Raw genomic sequence first — 22,624 nt, forward strand, 5'->3', positions numbered from 1 at the left:
CTTCCACTGGGAAGACAGGGGACTCTTCACATCCTTCGCTGATTTGCCAGAGGAGTGCCAACAACATACCTGCACCCTCAGCTGAAGGGGACCTACCAGGAGGACAAGAAGGAAAAGCTGCTCATCGCTTCCCGTCCACCACACCTGACCTAGAGCCTCTCTTTCAGCATATCCAGGGTTTTTGCTTGTGTACGGTTTGGATTTTTGGTTTCAGTATGCTTTTAGATTTAGGTTCACAATGTATTGCCAGTGACTTCTCCATGCTGCGAGGTCTAGAAGCAGAGGAAACAAAGAGGTGACTGGGTGAGGTTTTCTTTCCTGCCAGTAAGAAGGGAGAACTACTCATTCCTTCAAACTTGACCTATTGGGATGTAGAGAACTCTTTGAGAACCTGGTGAAAGGCAGTGGAACCCCTCCCCACCTAAATCCTTGCACAGTAGCCCTGGGCCAGTGCTGGGCTGCCTCTGAATAACCTGGAGGAAAGCTGTCTAGAAATGCTGGCTTCTAGGCACCTGCTTCAGGAGGTTTGGCTGGGGCCTGGGATCCCGGCTCAGGTAGTCTGCTGTTTGGTCAGGAACCTACAGGCTAGGTTTTCATGTTGGAGCATACTGCAACCACCTGAGGAACTTACTTGAACTTCCCTCCCCACGCAACTTCAGAGCAATGAAATCAGAACTTGGGGGTGGGCCTAGGAAGTGGTACTCTTTAAAGTCCTCCTAGGCTTTTAAGGACTCAGGGAGGAAACGGTTCTATAGGAAATCAGGGGAGAGAATTCACTCCCATGCTGAGCAGACAGTGAGAATGGAAAGGCTCTAAGCACCTTTGAATGCTACTCACATCACTGGATAGAGATGGCATCCAGGGGAAGTGGGTGAGCTTGGGTGGGTGCTGGGCTTTATGGTGGGAATGGGAGTCAGAAGAGACTTGACCTGCAGTCGGGGAGTCCTCCTGGAAGTCAAGTGACAAGGAGGGTGGGGTGAGTGGACAAAATTTGGAGCAGGGAGGCTGCTGTCAGATGTGGTCTGCTGTGACCTCATGTGCCTGAGCTTGGTGACTGAAGAAGGTGGAGTGGGGGGTGGGTAGGGGCCTGTCGTGGAGGGGGAGTGCTGTGTTGGCTACAGCAAAATAAGAGTAAAATGGGCACATGACGTTAATTGGCTAGTGTACAGACAGTAACTTTAGAAAAGTAGCGGGGTTCTGAGCGGGAGCAGTTTGGGGAGGGGAAAAGGGTTTATACAAATTAGGTTACCTTGAACTGTACTCAAGGTGTGAGGTGGTCAGGAGAGGAACATTGGTCTGGGACCCAGGCGATGAGCATCAAAGACCAGAGAGGCTGGGGTGATTTCTTGGAGGAAGGGAGTTATAAACCTAAAACTTCCCTTTATTTACTTAAAAATATTTTTTGACTGAGAGCCTGCATGCTAGCGCACGAGTTGGGGAAAGGGCAGAGGGAGAGAATCTTCAAGCAGATTCCCCATTGAGTGTGGAGCCTGATGCAGAGCTCAATTCCATGACTCTTACTAAGATCATGACCTGGGTTGAAACCAAGAGTTGGACACTCAACTGACTGAGCCACCCAGGCACCCCTTAATCTTCTGTTTAGAAATGAAGTCTAAAAAGTAGATGATTAGGGCCATTTGAAGGACAATATGTTGATGACAGGTTGCTCTTACAGGCCTAGGTTTATTTTCTCTTCTTTGCCATCCTTAGGATGTGGCTTCCATCTTTCATGCTTCATCACAGTTTAAATATGGCTATTTGCCTTCCAGCATTACATCAAGGCAAGAAGGCATGTAGTGGGTAGAGTATACCTTCAACCAAAATAAGTTTGTTTCCTGTTTGAGTTCAAATGTAAGCAATCCTCCTTGGGATTGGCAGAGCGCTATAACATCTTCAAAATGAAGATTCCATCTCTGCATCCAGAGGAGTTTTATTTTTAAAATTTTAAAGATTTTATTTTAGGGACACCTGGGTGGCTCAGTGGTTGACTGCCTTTGGCTCAGTTTGTCATCCGGGGGTCTTGGGGTCGTGTACTCCAGTGGGCTCCCCACAGGGAGCCTGCTTCTCCCTCTATGTCTCTGCCACTCTGTCTCTCATGAATAAATAAATAAAATCTTTTTTTAAAAAAATTGTCTTCTAAAGACTTTATTTGTGAGAGAGAAAGCATGAGAGCCTCTGAGCATGTGCATGCATGAGCAAGGTGGGGGTGGGGGCATGGGGAGGGGGAGAAGCAGACTTCCCGCTGAGCACAGAGCCCTAGGCTGGGCTTGATTTCAGGACCTCAGCTGAAATCAAGTCACTTACTTAACCCACGGAGCCACCCAGGTGCTTCTTGATACATATTTAAATAAAATCTGGAACTTCTTGTAATTCTTCTTGAATTCTTAGAATAAACTTAATTTGGTTAGCCAATATTTTCTTAACTTGAATCTTAATTTTTTAATGTGTGTCTTTTTTGTTAGGTTTTGGTATTAAGGTTACACCAGTTCCTTAAGAATGCCTGGACTCTATCCTATGTAAGCTCTTGAGAAGGTTATGAAGCATAGGGCAGGATGCTTTCAGCCTGGGTCTGTTTCTACCAGCCATGTGACTTGATGCAGTTTATCTCCTTTCTACAAACTTTGTATTCCCCATCTGCAAAATGGGCACAGAAATAGTACCCACATTGAAGGTGGGGGAAACCAGGGATGGGATGGAGATGGAGAATCCATCTGTGGACCTGGCTGCCACTCACTACCACAGCCCCTACAACAGCCCTCTTCTTTGCTAGGAAGTCCTGGGATCTGGGGCTTCCTTTCTTTTAGGTGGTTTCCACAGCCTGTGGCCCCCAGTTCCCCACAGGTTTCTTCCTGAATTCTTCATGAATTGTAGGATTTCATGTACAGGGGCAGGTGGGGAAGGAGTAGTATGTTGAAGCAGAGGAATTATAGGTGATAAAACTACTACAATATAGTCCTTTCTTCTGTGGTCTTTTCAATTCCTTTAGAGTTTAGTAATTTAGTAAGCCATTTGCCTGCTTTCTCAGTGCACAAGCACAGAGAAGACTACCTCTCCAGAATGGTGGGTCCAGCATAGCTTCCTCAATACTGTCTTTGTTTCCATGCAGGTGCCTGGAGTCCTAGACTACAGCACACTCTCACTGTGGGACTGGAGAATTCTGTGGGAAAATAAGCATTTCTGCAAGATTCAATTTTGCAGTTGTTTGAAGATAAAGCAGGGCTATCAGTCGGCCCTCTTGAACTTTTCCAGATCTTGAGGTTTTCTGAAATATTTTCCCTGGCCGTACTATACTTTCCCCCCATATCTGGGCATCTAAAACATGTACTTTTGTCTACATGCTTTATTTATTGACTCATAACTGCTGATAACATGAGTTATAGAAAATCCTCTAGATCTGTGGATTCAGGGTTTGCTGTTACTCATAATCACAGTCTGGCCTTAACTCATTGGTTCTCTGGTTACTGCTCTAAGCTTGACCTCTGCCCATTGCTGGGTACAGCTACACACCTGGTGGCTGCTGTCCCCCATCCCAGAATGCCCTGAAATCTGTTCAATAATTCACTTCCATGCACTTAAAGCTTTCTAATGTGATCACAAGAACTGAAGGAGGATCAACATCTGGATTGTCAGAGAAAGATCTTTGTGTTAAAAAAATTTTGCAGTCTGTGTTTATAGGAATCCCAGATTTGTGAAGATGGGTCAAGTGTTGTATACTTGTTAAAGCTCCTTGAGACCAGTGCCTTGTTTCATATTTGCTATGTGCAAACAGATGAACAAAGAATAAAGGAGGGGCTCACCCCCATCTGAGGGGACTGTGAATGCAGATTTTCTGCTTCTAAGCAGCTGCTGGGCTGGAGGCCACTGCATGCTTTTGTAGGGACTATGCAAGTGGTTTTCCTTTCTTCTCTGAAAAAGATCATTTAAAAAGCCATAGTTTCCCCTTTCCCCTTGTCTCAAGAATAAATAAAACAGTTGCAGTGGTTATTATGAATTCATAATCACAATATTAGCCATGTGCCCTGGTGATATTTTGTTCCTTTCCTTCCAACAGGATACCAAAACCAGGAAGCAGGAAGGCACTGCCAGATTTAATGGGGGTGGGGGTTGGGGTGGGAGGAGCGTCCAGAGAAGTGATGGGAAGTGTTCAGCCATGTAGAGACCCAGTAGGTTATCTGCTGCTGTGCTGGTTGGTTGGCTCCATTTTACCTTTATTCACTGGCTCCCCAATTTGTCCAAATCCCAAAGACTTTGTTACCCCTAAGTAGCCAGGACTCCTCTTTTTTTTTTTTTCTCCCAGTTATTGTCTTCTCTGAACTGCTGTGTGCTTTGGTTCTTCTTTGCATGGGGTGGAATGAGCCCCAGTAGGAGCAGAAGAATGGGGGAGGAGGGCCCATCTTGTTTTCTCTTAAGATTTGAGAGTGAGAGAGAGAGCGTGTGTGCATGTGCGCGCGTGCAGGAGTGGGGGGAGCATCAGAAGGAGAGGGAATAGCAGACTCCCTGCTGAATGGGGAGCCTGACATGGGGCTTGATCTTGGGACCCAGAGATTGTGACCTGAGCTGAAGGCAGACACTTAACTGAGCCACCCAGGCACTTCCTCGCCCCGCTCCCCACAACCCTGTTGTTTAAATGAGGTGAGAAGGATGCAGAGGCATTGTATAAACTGGCATTCTTGAGAATAAATATGCTGTAAGCGCTTTGGTGGACTCCTACCTTCCTGTGAGCAAAGGGTAAAAGCTGTAACTGTCTTGACTTACTACACGTACATGTTTATATTCAAAAACATGTAAAAATGGTCAAGCAGATATGTATTGTTACATTGCAGGGATCTCACTTGATGAGCACAGCTTTTAAAACTTTCCTAACATGGTCAAGCATGAGTATATGCTAAGTCTACAGATGGAATGAGTGGACGAGGTTTGGTAATAGAATGTGTGAGCCAATCCAACAGAATCAAACTTCATCATTTAATTTTCTGTAAAGTCCAGTGACATCTCATTATTTCAGGACAGATTCTTGTTCTGTTGAGGCCTCTGCTTCTCTAGAGTCTCTTTGAGGTGGGTGTACCAGAACCTTCAAGTTGACTGACAGCATGTAGGTGTTGACTGCTCTGATCCCATGTCTATTTTGTCTTCTGTCTCCATTAGGCGGGGCAAGAAGCACAGCATCATCCTGAGGACACAGCTGTCCGTGAGGGTCCATGCCTGCATTGGTGAGTGACATGTGCAGAAGGGGATACTTGCCACCTGCTCTCAAGTGATTAAATGTGTGATAAGAAAGTCCTCTAAGCAATGAAATACTTAGGGTTATGCTATCTGCTTGGGTAAACCCAATCACAGATTGTTAGTTTAGTGAGGCAGTTTCTGGCAATAGTTTTTGAAGCCCTGTTTCATTTTGACTTCCTTTACTGTTTGGTTAGTGAATAGGGCTGGAGGTAAGATAGATTGTTGATGAGGTTCTTTGTGGGGCAGTGATCGTGTGAACCTCCAGCCAGTTGAAGTGATCTGCACATGTCTTCTGGTGACTCTGCACAGCTCCCTATGGAGAAGTGGGGGTTGAGGCTCTGGGCTATAGTCACATGATAAAAAGGGATGGTTCAGGTCAGTGTAGGACAGGGCATACATAGATACAAAGCAGTATGGTGTCAAGGGGATGTATTCGTGGTTCAGAATGGTTTGCAAGTGGTCACACAGGGACCCCACTGGGGCCATTCTCCAGCCATTTTCTTGTACCTATTGGCTTCTCCACCTACACATGTGGGTTGAATGGTAATGAAAGCAGTTATTTACATGAAGCAGACCATTTTAATGTGAAGTGTACCTAAAACTGTGCCCTGGTTTCTTCCTGGTGTTGGGCTAAGTTGAAGCAAGTATCTTGTATCATAAAAAGAAGAAAATTAAAATTTACTTTATATATAGAGGTTTTCCATATCTGAGTCATTTTGCTTTTATTAAAGGTTGTGCTCTTAATTCAGGCTTCTCATTAAGAGAGCACAAATTGGGATGCCTGGGTGGCTCAGGGTGTGATCTTGGGGTCCTGGGATCGAGTCCTGCATCAGGCTCCCCACAGGGAGCCTGCTTCTCCCTCTGCCTATGTCTCTGCCTCTCTTTCTCTCTCTCTCTCTCTCTCTGTATATCTCTCATGAATAAATAAATAAAATCTTAAAAAAACAAATCACCATGCTGAGGCCCCAGTCTACACTTGGAGTGTGGGGGCTGAATGCAGTGGAAAGGATTGTTTCTGGTCCCTTCCCTTCCTCCCTGCTTCCCTATTTGAGACCCAGGGATGGGATGAGGAGGTGGCTGATATGGAGGGGAATCTGTAATTTTAGGTCATCTGGTATTAGATGTGTGAGGCCGTAAGGGTCTCCAGTGACCACTTTTGTGTTGCCAGCGAGTAATTGTATAGCAGACTCAAACCTCCGGGGTGGGGAGGGTCCCTAATCTTGTTGGAAACATAGTGAGATCTGTAGAACCTTAGGAGTGACTTTTCATTTCTGCCTGGTGCACTGAGTGACCATAAACTATGTACTATAAAAATTATACTATATATTTAATAATTTGCTTTTTTAAATACTGGCTTTACACTTTTTCCTGTTTCATATCTAGAAATCATGTCTCCCTGAAAAAAGGGCCTGTGACCTTATGACTTTGGGTAACCCCACCACCACCCACATCCAGATCTAGAACAAATTCCAGTATGTAATGTGCTAAATACTGTTGAAGTTAACTGTTGGTTGAAGGATAGCTGATAACCTGTAGAGATTTGGGACATGAGTATGAATTGGTATTTCCCAAGACAGTAAGGCAGTGGAAAGCAGAATAACACTAAAATAGGCTAGATCAGGATCCTAATGAACTAATTCCTTTTATGTGAATTCACCTTTTGTACTTAAATATTTCAAGTAGAGGCATTTTTAAAACCAGCTTCTATGTTATTGACTTGCTGCAATAACTTAGGTATTCTATGGTCTCATGTAATACACGTACAACGTAAGACACATAACTTACCTCCATAGCACTTTGGGCACCAGCAGCCTGTCCAGCGCTCTCCTGGGACATGCATGCCTTCCTGCTGGAGGGGTTGAACTGGGTACTGATAAGATCAGTGTGTTTGTTTCCAAATCTCCTTATACCTGTTGCACTTGCTATTGGAATGAAGTAATTGAATGAAGTAGAGGTGGATATCATATAAACTGATTAAATTTGAGCATAAAAAGTCACTGCTTTGAAAATTCATGGACTGTTTTGGACAGGATCCAAAATTGGTTACTACAAAAGCATTCGTCAATGTAGGCAGGTTACAGCAACTTCTAAAAGTTGAAATATTGCAAAAAAAAAAAAAGAAATGGAGAAGGGCTCTAGTCTTCACCAGTCTGTTCTTATTTGACTTCACAAAAACTGATATTGGAAATCCCAGACCACATCAGTGGAGGGGTTCATGAGAGAAGGTCCAGAGAATTCTAGTTAGTAGACCCTATTCAAAGAAAGGTCATAGCTTGAACCTGGGTGTGAAGGTGTTTTGTGCCCAGTGTCTCATCACAGGCAAACCAGGACAATCAGTTCCTATAGCTACACATTAAAATAAGGTTTTAAGGTGTTTATTACTTTCAAAGGATCTCGTTCTTTAATTAGTTCTCGCCATTCATTACCTCAGCCCTAATTATGTTGGATGGGAGGGTTTGACTGTATAAATGAACGTCAGTACCCAAGAAGGCAAAATTTTTCCTATGTATTAAAAAACCCTCTCTCTTGTCCCACTTCCTATTATTGGCAAGATCTGGAATAGATTTATTATAATAGCACTAAATATTATCCTTTGGTTATGTATAGAAAATGGAATGTATGCATCATGTGTACGAAGTACCAACCCCCATTGTGACATATTCTTTCCCTTTCCAAATGGCAATATTAGAGGAGATTTCTTTGGGATGAAAAACCCAAACCTGGAACAATCTTCAGTCGAAATGACAAAAGAAAACATGACCAGAGGGGGAGAAAAGCTTTTTCACATCAGTTGGTTGAATCCTTATTTCTTTTCCATATTTCCCCTCCTTGCCATATGAGCAGTGATTGAACTATTGCAGACATTGGACAGTCTCTCTTCTCTTAACGCCTGGCACCATATGCTATTTCCTGATGACCCCTTTCCCACCACGCAGTTGGCCTGGAAGGATCCAGGATGAGTTTTGGCTCATGGGTTTAAAATGCTATCAAGTAAATTTCTCCAAAAGGCTTTTTTCACCCAACAATCTTTTCTCAGCCATTCCTGTTTTTATTAAGTATAGGAATGTTTAGAATCCAGGACTGCATGTTGATGAATTGGAGATGACATACCATTGGAATTATCCAGTGTTAACTTTGGAACTCTGGACCCGATTGGGACAAGAGTAGAGTGGAGCCTTTATGGTCAGCAACTGAACAGACCTCACAAAAAGTGAAGGCCATTGGGCGCTGCTTTGAAGGTCATGGCTGGCAGCTGATAGTACGGCAGTGCCGGAGCAGGAAGTTGGAATGAGATCTCGGTACGGAGAGAGACCCAATGTTCCTCTCCACTGTAATTTTTATTTCTTTGCACAGTTTTGAGTATGACCACTTGATGTAACACTATAGCAAACAACACATGACTCGCCTTCCAAATCTAGCTGCAGTCCCTCAGAAAAACCAGTGGTCATGTTGTGGGCATGAACTTAGGTATGGATGGAAAAAGATCTATGACAGGCATGTAAAGTCTGCATTTTTATGAGGTTAGCTAGAGAAAATAAATTTTTTGGTCTCTGCAAGTGATCCTATTTCCAGACACCAGAAAAATGTTCAGAGGGCCAACTGGCTCTGATGACTAAATCTCATCCTGAAGAGAAAAGGAGTGGAAGAATTGTAGGGGTGAGGAATGGAATTGAGGATTTAAAAACAAACAGATTTGAGGTCATTAGGATCCTCAAGGTAATATCTGAGTGTTTTCTACTGGCTTGCTTTGAAGGCATTTTATTGGACTTAAAACCTCTGTGCTTTAGTTTTCTGGACCAGACCCTGTCTTCTTATTAAGAGAAGAAACCCTGTCCAGTGATTGTCTGTGACAATGTAGGGTGGACACTTGCAAGTATCCATCATTAAATTAAACAAAAGGGTAAATTGGATGAAGGTTGCAAAGTATCATTTCTGATGGCAGTTGTGAGAAATAACCTGGTCCAAAGGTCTTTGGAGTTTTTAGAAGCATTTCCTCCAAACCTAGGAGATGTTGAGGTCTGCCCATGAAGATAGAGATGAGGGAGGCAGAAATAGGTAGCTAATGTGACTAATCTCTCCACTAGGTTAGTCTCCTTGCTCATTAAAGGTCAGTTCACAGAGAGGACTCTTGTAGAGGCAAGAAAATCCTATGAGGAGAAGTCTGCTTCACATATTGATACAAAAAGTAGTCCATTTCCAGCAACACAAACAACAGAACAAGGCATCAGCTGTCATTTGCCAAGACCTCTCCTCTCCTGGCTGGTAGCCTCTTCCACCTTGCCAAGCTTTCCGACTGGGTCCAGCATCACTTCTCCTGCTTCTGAGTGTCTTTTTTCCTTAGAGCTAAGTTTGAGCTGAGGTTTTATGTGGCTGAGCCCTCCTGGCCTTGCAGGAAGGCCTCCTTCCAAATTTTTTTTTTTTTTTTTTTTGATGTTGCACTTGTCCCTCGGGTGGGCTGTTATGTGACACTGGGTTTTGGCCTGCTAATTGGATTCCAATGTGGTCCTCTCTTGGCCTCTTGACTCTGGAATTCTCATGAAAACTAGAGGTTTCCTTCTGCAAACTGCAAAATGCCTTTTTTGATCCCCTTGGGCTTACTAGCACCTGGGTGGTATTTCTAAATTAGCTAATCAAGAGGAGGAGCTCCTTAGCATGTTGGGGGGATGGGTTACTGAGACACTGGAGGCCTGTATGGTAGCTTGGGTGTCCTGCTCCTCTGAGTGCTGGGAAGGGGAGTGGGTCCACATAGGTGCTGCTGGTCCTATGTTGTCTGAGGTGGCAGGCACCCATGCATCCATTGGGTGACTGTGGAAACCATAACATAGGCTGTTGTGACCAGAACCACTCCCACAATCACTCTTTCCCCTCTGGCCTCCCTGCCCTGCTGTGTCTGACTCCAAGTCTTGGGCTTGGGCTTCTTGCTGACTCTGTTCTGCATTGCCCCAGCTTCTGCTCTTATCCTTTCTCTATGGCCTTGGGACAGGGGCAGGTGTTCCCTCCTGCCCTATTTGTGGATGTCACAGTGGCCAAGTTCACAGCATCCTGGCTATGTCCTTCCCTAGTGGGGTTAGGCACAGCAGGTCACGTTTCCTATTTTCTGTCCTTGGATGTAGGGATCCATGTATTCTCCAGAAACCCTGGAACCCACTTCCTATCCCTGTCTTTCTGCAGACACCTGAGCAGCTGGCTTTGGCCTTGGCACAAACTGGTCTCAAGTTTGAAATCCTGTGTCTCCCTTTGTATTAGGAGATTTTAGCACTTATACACATATATATATATTGAAACCTCTCTTTTATACCCCATCAAGTCTGTGACCCATTTTTACTCACAGTTCTGTTCTTTAGGTAAAAACAGGCTCTCTGGGCTAATCAGATAAACACCTCCCGTCATCTGTTTCCTATTAATCTACCTCAGCTCCCAGGTGCAGAGCCCATAGAGTGTCCACATGTCCAGAAAGCATCTGAGCTAGGAGAGGCTAGCTTCTCAGTCTCTCTGCTCTGCGGAGGTGGCTACCTTGAGGTAACTTACGGCGAAACAGTGATTGACAGATGTGCCCTTGCTACCTGCCCCTCCAAGGCAGAAAGCATATGGGGAAGCATTTGAAACATTCCAATTAGGTGGTTAAACTGCCCAGAGTCTAGTGTTTAAGTACTGATGGCTATTCAGTTCCATCACACCTCTCTGCACATGCTATAAACTTAAAGGACAGTATATAGATAGGTCAGGAATGATTTGTTGCCAGAAATTAAAAGAACAATTAGAGAATTAAAAAAAGACTCTACTGTCTATAGACATACAGGTAAACATAAATACAGAGAGTGAATCAAGAAAAGGAGACACACTTATGAGAGAATTAGCATGAGAACCTTCCAGATACAGGTGGAAACTCAGGTCAGCTATGGGAATTAAGAGGAAGGAAATAAAGCAAATGTGAATTGACCCATACAGGGTCTCTTAAGGCAGTTTGACTTCACTTTTGTGTGCTTCCTTCCCCCTTTGAGGAGGAATTATTCATTCATTGCCTCTTTAGGACTTTGTTACCTTTTACCTCTGAATAGGTTAGATTGTTGCATAGTATTTGAGCATTGCCTTAGAAACATTATTCATGTTTACTTTGCACAGTCCTATTAATTGCTTATATCCTAAACAGGCAACGTGAAAATTTGGCAGAAATGGACTCTGGAGAATGTAGTCTTAGTGGTGGGAACACCTGTAGCAGATGTTACAAGTTTAAACCATGTGCTGGCAGCTAGACTCCAAAGTTGCTGTCCAGCAGAACCTTCAATTTTATCCAGAAAACCACCACTGGTAAAGAAACCACCATGCTTTAGAGTGTTGCTATAGATGCTTTCTACTTACATGTCTGAGCTGCCTGGGGGCTGTAATGGAAGCTCCAGTGATGGTCTCCACCTGAGGCTCACCCCATGAAGGGACCGCTTCATTTTTTTTTTTCTTTTTTGTCATGGAACAATAAGAGTATATTAGGAAGCAAAGAGATTTGTCTGGTTACTAGTTATTTAGAGGGCATGGAAGCTGAAAAGTAGGATGGATGGCTTGCATGCACCTTGCTACATGGAGGTTCTTCAAGGATTAGATGTGCAAAAAAAAAAAAAAAGATTAGATGTGCATCTATGTGTTTTTCAGGTCTTGCTGAGGGACTTAGAAAAAATGGATTCTTGGGTGGGGATTCTTGGCACATTTTACCGATTCCTGTTGCATTAGAAATACCAAATGGGAAATATTTTAACTTGGGAATCAAAACACATGGAAAGCATTAGTAGTTGAGCAAAACATGCAGCCAGTTCAAAATTTAATTCAAAGGAGGTAAAAAAAAAAAAAAGGTGTTTAGGAATTGGTTATAAGTGCTATAGTCTCAAGTTCATGTGCCAGAGTAGTAGTGATGGAATATCAAAGGAGAAAATGAAAAAGGTTAGCACAATTGGAATCTTATTAGTATAATTGAAAAGGAGGAAACAGGGGGCCTGGGTGGCTCAGTCAGTTAAGTGTCTGCCTTTGGCTCAGGTCATGATCCCAGGACCCTGGGATCCAGCCCCATTTGGGCTCCCTGCTTGGCAGGGAGTCTGCTTATCCTCTTCTTTCTTTTTCTCTCTTCCTCTGCTCCTCCCCCAACTCATGTGCATTCTCTCTCTCTCTCTCTCTCTCTCTCTCTCATATAACATCTTTTAAAAAAAATGAAAAGAAAACATTCTGTTAAGTGTACTGAGAGGTGATGTGATTTATTTCTATTCTGGTAACTGGACTGTGATGTGTGGGCAGGAGGGGGATCCATTTTCAGGGATTTAGGGAAATCTCTGTGGGACAAAGTATAGCATTCAGCATGCAGTTGATTCTTCAATCACTTCTTAGCTTTTTAAAAAGATTGCATTTTAGATTAAATGGTCAGCTTACTATCACTCTGAAAATTAGATAATGTATCTGCAAATATTTCAAGTTGTAAAATGCCATGAAGATAATTAGTTTGAGAAGAATTCTACTAAATTGTTTATTGTCTACCATGGCCATTTTATTTATATTTTAAAAGATTTTATTTATTTGAGAGAGAGAAAATATGTGAAGCTGACTCCATGCTGAGTGCAGAACCCCTGATGCACGGCTTGATCCCCACAACTGAGATCATGACCTGAGCCAAAACCAAGAGTCAGATGCTCAACCAACTGAGCCACCCACATGTCCACTACTTTGGGCATTAAAAAAAAGTAATGTGAATCATGTTCACAGAGCGGCACCTTTGCAGTTGGGTGCTTTCCACCCTTGGTTTCACGGATCCTCACTAGCCCTCCTGAGCTAGGGGAGGGGTTGAGAGAATAAAGCTTGAATTTCTCAGTTCTCCAAGGAGTACTCTTTGTACTGGCCTGTTCCTTTGCTCTTTAGACCATTTATATGGTCTTCAGCCCTTTTCTAGATACATGATTGCAGAGCCCACTGTGACCCTTCTGGTCCAAAAAGTCTGAAGTGCTGCCAAAACCTCTAAGTAGGTTTTTCAAAACATTTGCCCTAGTGAAGTTCCACCAGGCTTCAAAGGACGCTCTTCTGAATTTTGGTATGGTTCACAGATGGCCTTAAGGGAAAGTTATTCAGCTGAGAAAAATGGATTTCACCCTTCAGGAGCTGACTATGTTTAATTATGCAGTTGAAATCCCTTTTCCCAAGCCAGGCTGCTGACTGCTAGAAGGGAGCTGCCCCATCCCTTCCAGGCTTCCATCCTGACTGGCTGGACATGGCTTCTTTCTCATTTTGGGCTTCACGCTGGGCAGACCTGGAAACTAAGACTCAACTGATCTAAGCTCCATGCTGTCAGTGCTGGCTTTAGGAGCTATCGGAAAGGAACACAAGGTTCTGGGCTGGAGGCTCTGAGTCCTGCTGCTCTTGGTTTGGAGGTCTGGTCCTTATCTGGGAAGATCTAGGAGGTAGGGTTTTTGTTCCAGGTAGCAGTTAGCTCTTGAGCATTTGAAGGTGGACGGTTTTATATCCAGCCCACAAAAGCAGACTCCCAAAGTATTTGTTGATTAAAGAAAGCCACTGTAATAGTGATTTATGATAAATATTTAATCTTCATTGTGTTTCTGGCCCGGAGCTCCTAAAACACTTGAAATTCTTTAAATAATGAGAGCAACAAAGGTGCTTTTTCTTATGTTAATGAGGCGATTTTGTCCCCCACCTTAAGGGTTACCAGAAGAACTACCCATGTGATGGGGGGAGTTGAAACTTTCAGTCCTGTCCCTGATCTCTTAGCCATTGATGAGTGATTCAGTCAATCATGTTAATGACGAAGCCTCCATACAACCCAAGAGGATAGGGTTCAGAGAACTTCCTGGTTGGTGAACACAGGGAGATTCAGAGAGAGAACATGGCGGGGCTATACCCCTTCCTCATACCTTGCCTTAGGCATCATTTCCATGTAAGTTACATCCTTTTTTAATAAACTGGTGATCAAGTAAAATGTTTGAGTTCTGTGGGCTGCTCTATCAAGTTAATCAAACTCAAGGAAGGATCCATTGGAACCTCTGATCAAAAGCTGGTAGATCGGAGGCACACATGACAATTTGGGTTAATTACTGGCATCTGAGGGTGGTGGGCAGGCTTGTAAGAGTGAGCACTGAATGTGTGGCACGTGATGTTATTTATAGGTAGTGTCAGAATTGAGTTGGCTTGTAGGGTACCCAGTAGGTGTCTAATGCTTGGTGGTGTGGGAAAGCCTACACCCACAGATGTTGAAATCTGGTGCAGGAACCCAAAAGAGCTTCTGAAAGGGTCATGTTACTGATGCATGCTTAATTCATTTACTTCAGAAATGAATTTGGTGTTTTCTTAGGAAAAAGAATAAAGGGCAGGAAGTATAATGTGAAAGTAAATAGTAACAAATCTGTGGAAGTGGGTGGAATGTCATTTTAAAGCATTTCCAGGAGAGCTCTGGGTTCTGTGGGGGGTACTGTGTGGATCTGGAAGCGCACTGCCTGAGATTGCTCATGGCCTGGGTGGCCTGTCTGTGTGCCAGGCAGAGCAATGTGAGTGGGACCTTGGGGCATCCACTGCTACCTTCCCTGCCTCCAGCCTTGTTAGGTCTGCCTGCTTGTTTATAATGGTGAGGACAGGGGCCCTGGTGCCTCCCTCCTGGCAGTGCTGTGAGCATTCATGGAGATAGTGTGTGCACAAGCCCAAGCACTGCGCCTGGCATGTGCTACCTTGGGCAAATGATGGTAAATGTTGTCCTCATCCTTATCATAGTTTTGTGTTTTGTTGCTTTACAAATTGTCAGAGCAAAGTTGAAACGTGATCATTCAGTGGCTCTCAAAGGAAAACACTTTTTAAATTTTTTAAATTTCCATTTCTTAAAAAGATTTTATTTATTTGAGAGAGAGGAAGAACACAAATGGGGGAGTGGCAGGCAGAGGCAGAGGGAGAATCAGGCTCCCCACTGAGCAGGGAGCCTGCCATGTGGCTTGATTCCAGAACCCTGGGATCATGACCTGAGCCAAAAGGCAGATGCTTAACTGACTGAGCCACCCAGGCGCCCTAAAGGAAAGTACTTTGAGTGTCTGACGTGTTTAGAGACAGAACTGTCTAACTAACTGGAGGAAATGCATGTCTTGCCTCCAATTCTTGAAGGGCCTTCCTTATTCAGAAGTGGATATCAGAATTGTATTAAATATTAAACTAGGGCAAGAGATTGTCAAACTCTTAAATAGAAAACCCAAATGATGCTCAGCTAATGTGTTTAAAGTATGATTTAGCTGCTACCCTTTTCTGCTTGGCAGATGGATTTGTAACTGCAAGTCAACACATTTCCATTAACATTTTACTTGACACTATTATGGAGTTGGCCATCCTGGGTCCATGATTCCTGGTTAACTAGTGGCATTGAGGTCTTTTTGTGGTTTTCTTCTCTTCAGTTTACCCTGCTCTAGGGGTACATTTTAGAATGTTCCAGAAAAACCCTAATCTTCACTGAAATTGAGTGGGTTTTGTGAAAGCGAAGGCCATTTGATACTACCATTCTATGTGTTCCCAGATGGTGTTCTCCTGGAGGAACCACCGAAATGGAGGGTGCATTTAATTGAGAATGTGCTCAGGCTTTACACAAGACAGTTGGGTACATGAAAAGCAGTGAAAACACCATAATGTAACACCAAGTGCTAGTTACATTGTGTAACTTTAAAGTGGAAAAATTGTTCTAAGTACTATAAAAGTAGTCAAAATATGCTGTACGAGTTGATATTTACACAATGGTCAGATAAGCTGTTCAGATTGCACCAAAAAATATAATCTGTATGTTTTGTCTAGAACTACACTAGTGATGGTAAACTTTGACACATAAATAACCTATAACAGTCATTATCAGCTGGCTTTGTTTCTGAAGGATTTTGTTAATGACCTGTTTGACCTTAAAAAGCTGTCTCACCATGTCATGTGTTGGCATCTCTTCTACCTCCTGTTTAGCACCTTGGGGCCTGGGGTTGGTGAAGGTGGGGATGGGCGGACGGCCCTTCTTCCCTTCACAGGGCTTAGGCTCTAAGGCCTCAGAAGCCACCAGAAAGCAAAGAAGAGTGCCACGGAGCACTTCACACTTCATCAGAAAGCCATAAAAACAATTACCAGTCCATTAGGGACTTGAAAGGGAGCTCCACAAAGCTGTCCTGACTGGGAATTGCCAAGACTCATGTGAGTCACTGATGAGATTTGTGCTGTGGAGTTTTTCCTCTTTTCTTTTTTCTTTTCTTTTCTTTTCTTTTCTTTTCTTTTCTTTTCTTTTCTTTTCTTTTCTTTTCTTTTTTCTTTTCTTTTCTTTTCTTTTCTTTTCTTTTTTCTTTCCCTCTTAATTTCTTTTTTCTTCTTTCTCCTTTCTCCTTTCTTCTTTTCTTTTTTCTTCTTCTTCTTCTTCTTCTTCTTTTTTTTTTTTTTTTTTTTTTTTGATAGAAGATAGTAGATTCTAGAAGCGAGGCATGTCATTGGGATGGTCTCACAGACTGCCTGGAAAGCTCATGGCAGGCTTCTCCAGGGCGGGACTAATGGTGTACGTATTCACTGTGGGTATTTGGATGGTGGTCCTCCGAGGGCAGCTTGGTCTTGGGGTTCTAATCGCAGCCCTGCCTTTTGTCAGCTGTCATCCAAGGTTTGGAGTTTAGTCCTTTCTGGGATCTGACTCCAGGCCTGGCCTTCGTCAGGACTCTGAGGGAGTGCCAGGCTGTGGCAGCTGGGTTTGGGGCTTGGGGACTGAGTCCCTCCCACTCACGGGTGGGCAGGCCACTGCTGACTTGGGCAATGTGGGAAGGACTCCAAATGAGGTGGTACCTAGAATGCAAGATTAAATATTTAAAACATACCAGTGTATATACATATTTTATATAACCCTCCTTTGGCATGTTTTAATTTTACTTAAACAAATGGCTGAGGAGGCAAAATAAACTTAAAAACAAGGGGGTGGGTGGGAAGCAGATGCTCTAGAGCAGTCCTACTGAGGTCTGGGCACCCAGACTGTAGCCAAGGGTGCTGGTTCCTCTTCAGAGGTGTCCTAGTTTAGAGGAGAAGGTGTGTGAGGGAGGAGCATGGGCAGACAGGATTCTAATTCTGAAATCAGGATGGTCAGCAGTGAGGCCTGGGATGTGGCATCAACTTCCCCAAGAATGGAGACCCTCACACTTCCCTTATGAGCTGTTTGAAGGCACTGATGAGGCATATTGCTGTCTCAGGTCAAGCACCTGGCTGGCATCTGGCAGACCTGCATGATTTTCATGAACCTGACCTTTGTTGCTGCTGCTGTCAGGAGTCAACAGTGTCCTGTGGGTGGATTTGAAAACCTCTTTATCCTTTATATTACTGTAATGTTGGACATGTTTAGCTTTCCACCTGACTTGGAAAAGAACTCTCCAAGGCTTATTAAATACCTTTTGGGTGCCACCACTGTGTTAAGTGCTATAAAGGAAATAGGCATGAGGCTTTTCCATTCTCTCCCACGATTCTAACTAGGAGCTTAGGCATGTAGTTTCCAGCTCCCTCAGAGTTCAGGATCTGCCGTTGATATCTGTGCTGTGTCCACTGGATGCCTGAACTTCATCTCACCCCCCATTGGAAGGGCTCTGGCTCACCTACCCCTTGTGTCCCCAGTATTTCTAGCATGGGATGCTGACCCTTCACTTCTTCTCTAGTTGGGTGATCTGCGTCCTGTTTCCCAGGATGCTATGTGATCCTTCAGGGCAGGATGGAGAACCTTCCTCTCTCTCAGGGTAGAAGGGTACAGAGGTCTCAAAGGAAGGAGGAGTTGGGTTTCTAGGAGCCAATCATACATCTGCTCTGAGTCTCAATTTCCCCTCCTGAACTTGGGGATGGAATTCTTTTCAAAGTAGAAGAATTTTCCATACACATTTAAAAAGTATTTTTTTTTGTCTGATAGTATATTTACATTGAGCTTTCTCTTGAATCTTGTCTTTGCTGTTTTCCAAGAAAGTTTGCTCATAGAAGTCTAATTATACTCTTCATTTCTCCTGATCCTGTAGTGTATGGAATCTGGCTGATAAGTTTGTTAAACTAGATGTGTCAGGCTAAGCAGAGAGAAAACAAACCCCTGGGGCCCCCCGGTGCCTCCCAGGTCTGTTGTTTCTTAGATATAAACAGAAAATGGACAAAATGTATTTTGGGGACGGAGCTCAGCCCCTGAAGAGGCCCAGGATGTCAGAATGGAACAAAGAGCCTCTCATTCCTGTCTATTGCTGCAGGGGCATTGTTTTTTCCCTCCCTTATTCCTTTAGGAGGCCACAGTCCCAGACCCAAGAACTGAAGAATTCACCTTCTTATTTCCTAACGAACTTACGTGATTACTGGTCATTGTCTTTTCCTGGAGCATTGATTTTTTTTTTTTTTTAATACTTGTTCCCTGTACACACAGAGCCTAGGATGATGTGGCATGGCTTTTTATTTTCCTCTAATATGGGTACATCTTAGGGGACTCTGAATCCTGCTTCTCCCATTGGCAGTGGGAGCAGGGAATTCTACATGGCTTTTCAGGAGGACCCTGGCTGCCCTCACTCCTGCGGGGGGAAAAGATGGGTGGACATGGGGAAAGGCAGTGAGCCAGTGAGGCTCAGGCTATCCCTTTTTGGTGTCCTACTGGGATCCTCAAGATCTTTGCTTAGCCATGGGCAAGCAGCTTGCCCCCATGGTAGGCCAGGGGTCATTCCCTGAGCTTCTGGGAAGCCTATCTGGTCATGGTGGGAGGCCAGTTCTCTCCTGGGTGACATCAGTCTGGCTGTTGTCCCTCTGAACTCAGGAGGGAGAGACCACAGTGTGATCTGGGGACCTCTGGAGCCCCAGAGAGATGTTCTCTTGTACAAGAGGCTCAGGAGTTGGGGCTGTGAGTACTGTAGCTCTAGCCCTTCCCCTGGAGGCATAAAATGCCATTGACAAGCAGCTTAGGGGTGAGCTGTGTGCACAGCAGAAAGGGGTGATGTGTCCAGAGCAGAGCTGACAGGCAGCTGTTTCTGCCTCTCTTGCCTCTGCAGCGTTTCCAGTTTGGAGCAGCGTGGCTGTGCCAGGCTAAATTAAACTGGAGGTGCCCTGCGTTTTCTTCTTTTTAAGGCTGGAGTATTTGAGGTTAAAGAGAGGGAGTGAGTCTAAAATAAAATGTGACTCTGTTGGAGGTGTGCAGCCAGATGCTGTCTTTGTGCTTGCTGTTCTAGAAGAGATTGAGCCTGTTTTGTGCTGGGGTCTTGTTCTGACATACATGATGGCCATTGTCCTGAGTTCTGCTTGTCTTGAGTTTTCTGGGAGCACATTCTATGCTTGGAAATTTTTGGTCAGCATGTCTTTAAATAACAGTAGGACATAATCTCTGGCTTGGTTTATCAAGGTGTGAGCTGGACATGGTTTGGAGATGAATGTGTTTGTGGCAAACTTGCTTTAGAAAGTCCCTTGGGGAGTGACTGATATAATAGGTCAAACTCACTGATGATGGTTCTTGTAACACCTAGCATGATTTTCCACTCGGCATTCTGAGGGGAAAGTGGGAAGCCAAACTCCCCAACTCTGGGACCTGGAGTAGTCCCAGCACAGAATTTATGAAAGCACTTATTGTAAAATTTTTGGGGAAAATAACAGCAGGACCACATAGATCGATACCCTGTCATTTATGAATGACACCAACTTGGAAAGATCAGGAGTTCACCTCTGTGGATGGGAAATGACCTGCTTTAGCTTTCTTTCCTCTGGCCTGTGAGAGGTGGCCCATGGGTACTGACCAATGAGCGGTGATTGCCTGTGGGCTGGGAAATTAGGACTCGGAGGGCAGAGCGCCCAAGGATTTGTGTTGTAGTCATTAGTCAGGGTTCTGTTTCTTTTCTTTTTCTTAAGATTTTATTTATTTCTTAGAGCACACACAGGGGGAGGCACAGAGGGAGACAGAGAAATGGACACCCCGCTGAGCACAGAACCTGACATGGGGCTCGATCTCAAGACCCTGAGATCGTGACCTGAACTGAAGGCACTTGACTGAAGCCACCCAGGCATCTCCAGGGTCCTGTTTCTGATGCTGGCACATCTTTCCATGAGCAAAAGGCATGGTTTTATGTGATGATGCCTGGACTCCTTGGAGGGGACACTTTGAGTAGAGGCCCCACGGTATGCTGAGGCTCAGTCTTTCCATAGACTGGGTTTTTTTACAGCCACTTGGCTCATGAGCACCTGCTTTTGAGGGAAAGGCTCATGGAACGGATGGAGAGCTCATTTTGCCAGGGGTTGGCCCTCTTCCCACACAAGCACCTGGGTCCCTGCATCTGAAGGGGCGCTCATGGGTGCTTGGGAGTCCAGATAGGGATTCTTTGGGGATGGGGCAGTCTTGCCTAGGGAAGCTTCTTTACATCAGTAGTAGGTTCTACAGGGGGGTATAATGGAAATGGAAGATTCAGGAGTTGGAGCTCCAGCACGTTCAAAGCTCCAACCATAGGGGCGTGTCCGGGGCCTTAGGAAGTCCTGAGACATGCCTAGGCTGTTGAGCCATGGTTCTCCCACTCAGCAGCATGAGACCTTGAGTCAGTGACTTCATCTCCCCAGGCCTCAGGTGACTTTCTTATAAAGGGGTGGTCATGATTCTGTGCATCTCATGGGGCAGTTGGGGGCCCAGATAAGATGACTTGTGTCCTGGCCCTCCAGCTTCAGCTCTGCTGGGCTACTGGGGACTCGTCAGACAGGCTGTGTAGCCCTGTGACTCTGTGCTCGCCATTTGTTGACTCCTAGTCAGACTTTGGGGCTTCGCTCAAAGACCCTACCACATGATGGGGATAGTGACGTGTGTCCTTCTGTGCCCCCCACAGATGAGACCAGGCACTTTGAGTACTTGTCACAGCCTCCGGCATGAGACGGTGGCGGTGCTGGTCCCTGTTTAGGAGGGCAGACATTGGAGCTGGTCTACCTGGTTCACACCCTGGCTTCACCGCTAAAAAGGCTGTGTGACCTTGAGCAAGTTACTTCTCTCTGCCTCCCTCTCCCCACCTGTAGAATGGCACAGTTGTAAGGTTGTTGGCAGTTAAATGAGTCAGTCCACTCATTTAATCTCACCAGGTGGTGAGACGGGCCCCGGGCACACAGTAAGCCCTACGTAAGCACCGTGGGGCAGCCAGCATGGGCTTCCCGGGCACAGTGCCTAGCACACGGTGGGCCTTACATCCCTGAGTGAATAAGAGGGGCCAGAAGGATTTGGGATTATGGGAGTCTAGCTGAATTGTCAGGCGGGAGAGTTGTCTTCCTTTTTTTCCCCCTGAAACACTTCTCCAGTTTTTCTGTAGTGCTGATAAGATACAGAGGCCAAAGCTGAAGTGTCTGCTAAAAAGCCTGCCCGGAGCAGGGACCGAGGAGGGACTGCTTCCCACCGCCCCAGGCCCTGACCCCCTGCCCCTGTCTCGTCCTCCCCCTTCCCCTAGGGAGGCGCACGGCTGCTGTGCTGCGAGGACGGAGCTTGCCGGGAGCCAAGCAGGATGTAGCTCTCGCTTCCCCTTCTGGCCTTGTCTGCATTTCATGCTCAGGCAGCTAATTTGTACCTCACCGTGGAGCACATTCTTTTACTTTTGGCTACTGTAATGGCACATGGGAAGGGCGGTTTTAATGGATTACTGTTTTCTTTTAGAGATTAAGCTTTCATTATGAATATAATTGTGGACACTTAGCCTCCTGGTACTTACATATCATTTGCCAATTAGGATAATGGACTAGAAAGTCCCTTGGAAAGTGACAGGGACCGAGTTAAGCCTGTAACTCAGCTCAGGGTGCTGGCAAATGGAATGCTTTGCCAACTGGAAGCAACATATATCAAGTCTGTCTGCAAAATGCGTGTGCTGAGAGGTCTGAAAATATTCGTGACCTTTGAGAAAGAGAAATTAAAATTAGTAGGCAGCCAGGCGGCAGCCAGTTCCAGTAGTTTGTGATGTGGTCATCCTGGAGCATCTGCCATGCCTGCTGCATGCTTCTGGGACGGCTGCAGGGCAGGAGGCTGTGCTGCTTAATTTTAGAATTCCGTGATGAAATGAAATGTTGAAAGCATTTATGATGGATTTGGATCTAATGTTGTGATGTTTCCATCACTTTTAGAGGGCCTGGGTCTCCTGGGCACTTTCTCTTATTCCCACTGGAGCAGGATTTCCTCACTTCAGCATTGTTAACATTCTGGGTAGGATACTTTATTGTTGTGGGTCATGTGCATTATGGGATGTTTACCAGCATCCCTGGCCCCTGCCTACTAGATGCCAGTGCAACACCCCTAGTTGTGAGAACAACAACAACAAAAATGCCTCCAGACTTTGCTAAACATCCCTGAAGGGCAGAATTGGCTTCTCCTCCTTTAAATTGTGTTAACGTGGTCTATTCCTAACTGCACTATGATAGTATGGCCCCAACCTTC

At 44.9% G+C, this 22,624-nt stretch overlaps 1 protein-coding gene across 6 annotated transcripts in view; it reads left to right on the forward strand.

The window, feature by feature from the left end:
- FHOD3 (formin homology 2 domain containing 3) overlaps window positions 1-22,624 on the forward strand; it is a 464,855-nt gene that overhangs the window by 69,757 nt on the left and 372,474 nt on the right. For all 6 annotated transcript variants that reach the window (XM_077900507.1, XM_077900508.1, XM_077900509.1 and 3 more), the window contains exon 3: window positions 5,146-5,210. In XM_077900507.1, coding sequence (XP_077756633.1) covers window positions 5,146-5,210 — 65 coding nt within the window. The remainder of the gene's footprint in view (window positions 1-5,145; window positions 5,211-22,624) is intronic.

The sequence above is a fragment of the Canis aureus genome, chromosome 6 (assembly GCF_053574225.1).
Source record: "Canis aureus isolate CA01 chromosome 6, VMU_Caureus_v.1.0, whole genome shotgun sequence".
NCBI lineage: Eukaryota > Metazoa > Chordata > Mammalia > Carnivora > Canidae > Canis > Canis aureus.